Source organism: Salvelinus sp. IW2-2015, unplaced genomic scaffold, assembly GCF_002910315.2.
Source record: "Salvelinus sp. IW2-2015 unplaced genomic scaffold, ASM291031v2 Un_scaffold4434, whole genome shotgun sequence".
Lineage (NCBI taxonomy): Eukaryota > Metazoa > Chordata > Actinopteri > Salmoniformes > Salmonidae > Salvelinus > Salvelinus sp. IW2-2015.
Window position 1 is genome coordinate 32,951 of NW_019945704.1, and position 7,782 is coordinate 40,732.

General features: G+C 44.7%; 3 protein-coding genes across 3 annotated transcripts in view; 2 read left to right on the forward strand and 1 right to left on the reverse strand.

Annotated features, from left to right (window-relative positions):
- abat (4-aminobutyrate aminotransferase) overlaps positions 1-2,786 on the forward strand; it is a 6,906-nt gene extending 4,120 nt beyond the window's left edge. Inside the window, 8 exon segments of the mRNA XM_024143823.2 lie at positions 6-30; positions 369-403; positions 405-534; positions 660-819; positions 1,000-1,041; positions 1,044-1,080; positions 1,525-1,547; positions 2,066-2,786. Of these exon segments, the coding sequence (XP_023999591.1) occupies positions 6-30; positions 369-403; positions 405-534; positions 660-819; positions 1,000-1,041; positions 1,044-1,080; positions 1,525-1,547; positions 2,066-2,187 (574 nt within the window). The 3' untranslated portion in view covers positions 2,188-2,786.
- On the reverse strand, positions 2,772-4,871 carry tmem186 (transmembrane protein 186). The gene is given in 6 exon segments (XM_070441633.1): positions 2,772-3,554; positions 3,587-3,726; positions 3,728-3,758; positions 3,761-3,784; positions 3,787-3,927; positions 4,853-4,871. Coding segments are annotated over 6 exon segments (801 nt in total). The 3' UTR covers positions 2,772-3,108.
- Positions 4,872-5,209: 338 nt separating this feature from the next.
- gde1 (glycerophosphodiester phosphodiesterase 1) lies at positions 5,210-7,037 on the forward strand. The gene is made up of 4 exons (XM_024143821.2): positions 5,210-5,419; positions 5,617-5,722; positions 6,433-6,525; positions 6,782-7,037. The coding sequence occupies exons 1-4, from the start codon at positions 5,313-5,315 to the stop codon at positions 6,995-6,997; spliced, it is 522 nt and encodes a 173-aa protein (XP_023999589.2). The 5' UTR covers positions 5,210-5,312; the 3' UTR covers positions 6,998-7,037.
- Positions 7,038-7,782: the final 745 nt, after the last annotated feature.

The window sequence follows — 7,782 nt, forward strand, 5'->3', positions numbered from 1 at the left end:
TACAGGAAGCTCAGGGGAATCACCAAGAAGGTAGAGAAAGGATCCTTACTGGTTATAGACAGAGTACAGAGCATCTGGAGGGATATGAATCATGCTGACAATCTAACTGATTTGATTATCTTGTTAGTGAAAATMATCAAATTAGTAGATATTGAGTAGAATTCCTTTAATTGAGACTTGGTATAAGCCACCTACCAAGGTGTTTTATCAAATACTTCTTTAAATACATTGATTGGTAAATAATATGAAGCTATCAAGGTACACTCATCTAGAAATCAGTACTTTACTGTGTAAGTACACTGTAAACAGTATTGTGATTACACAGGTCTTTAGTCATTTCAACCTACTGACCTTTGTGTGTCCGTCAGCATGGCTGTGCCTTCCTAGTGGATGAGGTGCAGACGGGGCGGGTCTACGGGGAAATTCTGGGCCCACGAGCACTGGGGATTGGACGACCCCGCTGACATCGTCTCCTTCAGCAAGAAGATGCTGACAGGAGGATACTACCAGAAAGATAGCTTTCAGCCTGACATGGTAGTGTGTGTGTGTGGGTGGGTGTATGTGTGGTACTTTTATATCAACCTTTTTACCTTATTTTATTTTCTTTCTCTTCTCTTCTCCTCTCTTCCTCTCCTCTCCTTTCTTATTTTCTTCTCCAGCCGTTCAGGATCTTCAACACGTGGCTTGGAGACCACACTAAGAACCTGTTGCTGACCGAGGTCATAAAGGTCATCAAGACAGAGAACCTGCTGGACCAGGCCAAGAGGTCAGGCAAGGTCATGCTGGAGGGACTCTATACGATAAATATCTATCACGCGCGTGAGCTCTAAGGTCCAAAGGTTAGGAGTCACTGTTAGGGGAGTGAAGAATGATCCCTGTTTGATATTTACTGTGGTTGTGTTATGAGTAGAGGGAGAGTGGTCGTTTGTAGTTTTGTGTGTGTGTGTGTGAGACAGCATATGCGGACATCACCTCCGCTCCTCTCTCTTCAAGGATAAGTACTCCACCACTGCTCAGAGGCGAGGGGCATCGGGACGTTCTGTGCATCGATGTTAAGGATGAAGACACACGCAACACAACCTCTCCTCTCTCAAGGCCAGGAATAAGGGTAAGACTCTTAGCATGTAGGATGTGATGAATCTCAAGGCCAGGAATAAGGTAAGACTCTTAGCATGTAGAGATGTGATGAATCCTCTAGCCAGGAATAATGGTAAAGACTCTAGACATGTAGGATGTGATGAATACCTCAAGGCCAGGAATAATGGTAAGACTCTTAGCATGTAGATGTGATGAATCCTCAAGGCCAGGAATAAGGGGTAAGACTCTTGCATAGATTTGCTAGGAATGTAGCATGAATGCAATTCAAGTGAGAACCACAGGATATAGAGGTAAGACTCTTAGCATGTAGGATGTGATGAATCCTCATAGGCCAGGAATAAGGGTAAGACACTTTAGACATGTAGGATGTGATGAATCCTCTAGGCAGGAATAAGGGTAAGACTTTTTAGCATGTAGGATGTGATGAATCCTCAAGGCCAGGAATAAGGGTAAGACCACCCTTAGCATGGTAGGATGTGGATGATCCTCTAGGCCAGGAATAAGGGTAAGACTCTTAGCATGTGGATGTGATGAATCTCAAGGCCAGGAATAAGGGTAAGACACTAGCATGTAGGATGTGATGAATCCTCAAGGCCAGGAATAAGGGTAAGACTCTTAGCATGTAGGATGTGATGAATCCTCAAAGGCCAGGAATATAGGGTAAGACTCTTAGCATGTAGGATGTGATGATGAAACCCTGCAAGCGCCAGGATTATTAAGTAGAGACTCCTTAAGCATGTAGGATGTGATGAATCCTCTAGGCCATAAACTAAAAGAATAAGACTATCAATTTAGCAAGATTATCAAATGATTCAAGGGCATGCAGGACAATATCCAGCATAATATTTACTAGCTTAGAATCAATAAGGTGCATCCATATCACTTACATTCAGTAGTACTATCAAGTGAATCGTTGATTCGTTAGTAAAGAATGAATACTATTTATGATGTTGTTTTCTTGTTCCAGGTGTGGTTCTAGGGGGCTGTGGAACCCAGTCTATCCGATTCTGACCAGCTCTGCTGTTCACGGAACAACATGCTCATCTCTTCCTGGATATCTTTAATGACGCTATCGCTGAGCTCAAGTAGTCTACACAGGAATCCAATGTGGCCCWGCTCAAACAGACCCATACACTGTCAATCTGCAGTGAAGAGGTTGACACTCCTCCAATCAATCAAATCAATCAAATGTATTTACAAAGCCCTTTCCACATCAGCTGATGTCACAAAGTGCTTTTACAGAAACCCAGCCTAAAACCCCAAACAGCAAGCAATGCAGATGTAGAAGCACGGTGTCTAGGAAAAACTCCCTAGAAACGCAGGAACCTAGGAGGAAACCTAGAGAGGAACCAGGCTCTGAGGGGTGGCCAGTCCTCTTCTGGGTGAAGATTAAGGGTATATGGCCATTAAGGCCAGATGGTTCTTCAAGATCTTCATAGCCGACCATCAGGGTACACTCCTGTATATTACTGTACATTATTTCACTCCAACGCTATAAGAAAATTATTTCCATAATAGACTGTGGGCTGATTGATTGCAATGGACTTTCTAAATGTCAAATAACTGTAGACATTTTCTGTATAGTGTTTTGTGTACTGTACCTTAAAATAAACRTGTAAAATATTTTTGCTTAAATGATCAGGGTGTKTTTATTGAAGGKTGTGAGTCTGAGCAGCTGTCCAACACAAATGTCACTGTTTCTTTTGGTCACACACAGTAGTCAAGAAATGGGACAGAACAGACTGCAGTACATGTAGGTAGTCATCTCTTTAGCTGCTGAATATACAACATGTTAAATGCTCACAACATAAAATACCCTTTTCACACCACTGTGTCAACCCGGACCTAACTGTGCTGGCTCAGATCTTTTCAGCACAGTTCCAGGAACTATAATGGATGCTTGGCTGGGCTCTGTTCGGCAGTACAGCTTGGCTGGGCTCTGTTTGGCTCAGTACAGCTTGGTTTGGCTCAGTACAGCTTGGTTTGGCTCTGAAAAGCCCTATAAAAACATCAAATCAAAGTCCCAAACACTTTCTCAAAGGCCTGCCTATCCACCACACGTCCCAGTCTAGTCGAGAAGTACAGCGTCTCAGAACTACTATATCGCTTCAACCTCAATATAGTCTCCCCTATGGAGTCCCCGGTGTCCCCCAGAGTCATAACGTCTGTCACAGGCAGATACACGTCCTTCCTGCGTCCCCAGAACGTCAGGTGAGACACTTTCAGCGTCGTCTGGGACTCATCCAGGTACATCATCCCGACGACGCGTCTCAGGTAGTGACTAGCCGAGTAGAGCATGACGGRGGCGAACGCCGCTATCCCCGTGCTGTAGCTAACCAGTAGGTACGAAGCATCTCCTTGGGAATACATGTAGTAGACGGGCGGGAGTAAGAGCATGGTGATTCCGGTTTGGATCAGTTTGAGTCTGGAGACCGCTCTCAGGAGTTTGATGTGAGGTAACGCCTCTCAAGAGAATATTGAGTGTGAGGTAAGGAGTAGATGAGGTTGTATTTTTGGGTGGATACGTCTGAGTATTTGGTGAGAGTAGTGATGTGGGGGGATGGGGGTACTGGGTAGCTGTGTTGGATACTAGGCGTCCATCTTGGCTCCAATCGGCTGACTACATGGGTGTGGGCCACAGATTAGCGACCTTGAGCTGCTCTCAACACACAGTATCCTCTGCAGGGGCCAGCACATGGTAGGACAGCCGAGGGAAGAGTGTTGTAGACCTATGCTGTGGGATAGAGACAAGAGAGAGGTAGGGAAATGAGGTAGAGATACAGGAGAGGGCAGAGGGCAACAGATGGAGACATGAGAAATACAAAAATACTTTGTTTGTTTAAAACTACAGCTGTTTAGAGAGCAAGAAGCCATACAACAGAGAACCGATTATTTCTGCGTCCTCATTCACCAATTTTTCTAACGGTATTCTGTTTTACTCTATTCTATATTAGTAGCTATACAACTGACCGTCTAATATTGAGTCAAACGACAATAAGAAATAACTAATTACCAACCATGTAGCTGGCTTCTATCTTGCAAAATATGTGAGAAAACATCTCAGGAAGGTATCATTCACGCTGTTAGCCAGATGGCTAGGTCAGACCTTGCACTTTGGCACAGGAAGTAATTTACGCAATGTTCCAAGAGCAATTCCGCCCTCTTTTGGTCAGAGCGACATATGGTCAAAATAAAGTATTTGTGCAATTACTTTTTATCTTTAATATTCATAAATGTGAACAATAATTATTTTTGAAAAGCATGATATTATTGCGCAAGTCTTTTACATTATTTTAACTTTAGGTTCCACAAACCTATTAAAACGGAAAGTGGGAGGTCCAATATGACAGTATTGAGGCAACAATGTTGCTGTTTGATCATGTGAATAGGATATTGTGAAACTACGCTAAAGATTTCAAATGTAGCCACTGAATTATTTTGTGTCTTGCTTCTGCATAGACTGAAGGAGGAACGTCCTGAGTGCCGATCTTCCAAAGAAGTGTCACTGTTTGCAGCCAACTTGAACAATATTGAGACATCTTTCCAAGCTTCGTTGGCCTATTAACAAATGGTAACTTTAAGACAGTGTTAATGCACTGTTGTTTTTCCACAGCATAGCAGAAGTGTGAGTCAGTGACCGTATGGACTCGGCGCAAAAAATGCTGCAACTCGGAGACGAAATCGCCCTATCTTCTGTGGTGTTCGCGTTCGTTCTCCTCGGAACACGGAGCCCGATATGGTCCACCGCCCTCACCGCCTGCTCTATGCCTCATTTCTGATCATGTTCCGTTTTCCCAAGTCCCGACCAGCCAGGCGAGACAGTGCTTCGGCCCGCTAAGAACGCTGCTTCGGTGGGGTGTCCCTAGTCGCTCACCGGGTGGAGGACATGATGCGCCCGAGGAAATACCATGACTGCCATCCGGAGGTGAGTCAGGAAGTCGAGGAGAGAAGTATTTGTTCAACAAGGATCGTGGTCTCTGAAAGCCACAACATTCTCTCTCGCTCTCTCTCCCCTTACATAGCCTCCAGAAGATTATGGCAAACCTTCAGTCAGCATAGTGGAGATCAGTCAAGAAAGCACAACTTCATGCCAACTCCTTTTCTCACCTCGTCTCAACCTCCCTCTCTCTCTGCATCTCTAGCAGGCACATAAGAACGGGGCGACCGGCGTAGAGCTGGACTTGGAGTTCACATCAGATGGAGTCCCTATTCTGATGCACGATGAGACTGTAGACCGAACCACCAACGGGTCGGGACCCCTCACACAGCTAAGCTTCTCTGGGCTGAGTAAACTGGACGCTGCCGCTAAGCACCGARTCAGGTGAGAGGAAGAGAGAGATGGAGTGATACTGTAGGACAGCTCCGGTCCTGGAGGTCCCAGTGTGTGCATGTTTTTGTTCAACACTAAAACACATATTCAAATAATTAACTGATCATGGTTTAAATTGAGTTCTGTGCTTATTAGTTAGCTGGGACAGGACCAATGATGGCACGGTATATGTTATGTGGCTGCTACAGTGACAAGTTCCAGGGAGAGAAGGTCCCCACTCTGCAGGAGGCTGTGGAGGAATGCATCAAACTGCAGCTCACCATCTACTTTGATGTCAAAGGTCACCCAGATGAGGTACAGCCAATCAGAAGCCTCAGATAAAGATTGTTGTGAATATACAGTTGCACACTACTGAGTACTTCTTTGTCTTCGTCTTAAGCCTAAGCTTGATAATTCTGTTGTTTGCTGTTTAACAGTACACTTTTAGACCAGTCATGGACCAGCTAGGCCCGTTGAAAGCCTGCTGTTTTAGTCAGTGGTCCACTTCAATTCAAGAAACTGAGAATTGAGAGCAGTCATCTAACTCAGTGGTTCCCAAACTTTTCCACTCCGGCTCCTCTTCCATCATTGGGGGAACATCTTTTGCTGTTTTGAAGCTAATTTCCCACAATTCTACACATTGTGTGTTCATGTCATATCTGAGTGACTCATACAATAAGAAAATTCGGACAAGTTATAACTATCTCTCTGTCTGCAATGACTAACATGATAAGAGGAACTGATGATGCACTATTCAATTTTCGAAATTGCACCTTGTGCATTCAACTATTGCAACATTCATGAGTAAGTTTAAGGCCCGACTGAGTTCCTTTCGGAGGGGGGGGCGACGACTCTGCACCCGCTCTGCCGACCCCTTTGCACGCCCCACAGTTTGGGAACCACTGATCTAACTGACCCCCAACAGTTGCTGGCTCACCAGTGGGTCTGAGAGGTACACATACACAGACTCTACAAACAAACAGAAAGTGTATGAATGACTTTTTCATGTTGTGTTGTTCTCCCAGGCAGCGGCAGCCCTAAAGGAGATGTATCAGAAACACCCTGTGCTCTACAACACCYGCATCGTCTGTTCCTTTGAGCCCAACGTCATCTACAGGGTAACTGTGGGCTGTTGGSTTGACYYGGGGYTAGRAGTGYGCTGTCTGTATGGGTACTGGGTTAGATGTGTCTATCTCTCTGTATGAGAGGACTAACAATGGATTTAAGTTTCCATGAAATGGCAGCCATRTTKATTTCAACTTCACTATGGGAAGAAAAATAGATCACAGATAGACATTTGAAAGATTGACATGATAAACTCGTAGTGCAATCCCTTCTCTTTCTCTCCATTGCCCTCTAACCCCTGACCCCCAGATGCGTCAGGCTGACCCGGAAGTGGTGACGGCGCTGACCCACCGGCCATGGAGCCTTAGTCGGTTGGGTGACGGCACGCCGCGCTTCTCGTCGCTATGGAAACACCACTGGATGCAGGTGCTAGACGTGATACTGGACTGGGCCCACCACCACCTGCTCTGGAACCTCTGTGGTGTCTCTGCCTTCCTGGTGCAGAAGAACTTCATATCACTGTGAGTCACCGCTGTCTATTTAGAGTCCAAAATGGCACCCTAGTCCCTATATCGTGCACTACATTTCAAGTTTTAATGTCACGTGCAGAAGGACAGTTAAAAGCTGTTATCCCAACAGTGCAGTTATCAATACCAATGTAGTACTATAAACTAAATGAAGGTAGAACAAAAACACACAAGAAATGTAAGTAAGAAGATAACGAGAACGGAAGTAAGCTACAGTTGATGTCGGAAGTTTACATACACCTTAGCCAAATACATTTAAACTCAGTTTTTCACACCTATGTCTTAGGTCAGTTAGGATCACCACTTTATTTTAAGAATGTGAAATGTCAGAATAATAGTAGAGAGAATGATTTATTTCAGCTTTTATTTCTTTCATCACATTCCCAATGGGTCAGAAGTTTACATACACTCAATTAGTATTTGCTAGTATTGCCTGTTTAAATTGGGTCAAACATTTCGGGTAGCCTTCCAAAGCTTCCCACAATAAGTTGGGTGAATTTTGGCCCATTCCTCCTGACAGAGCTGGTGTAACTGAGTCAGGTTTGTAGGCCTCCTTGCTCGCCCACGCTTTTTCAGTTCTGCCCACAAATTTCTATAGGATTGGGTCAGGGCTTTGTGATGGCCACTCCAATACCTTGACTTTGTTGATGCTACAAGTTGGCACACCTGTATTTTAAGCCATTTTGCCACAACTTTGCTGGGGGTCATTGTCCATTTGGAAGACCCATTTGTGACCAAGCTTTAACTTCCTGACTGATGTCTTGAGATGTTGCTTCAATATAT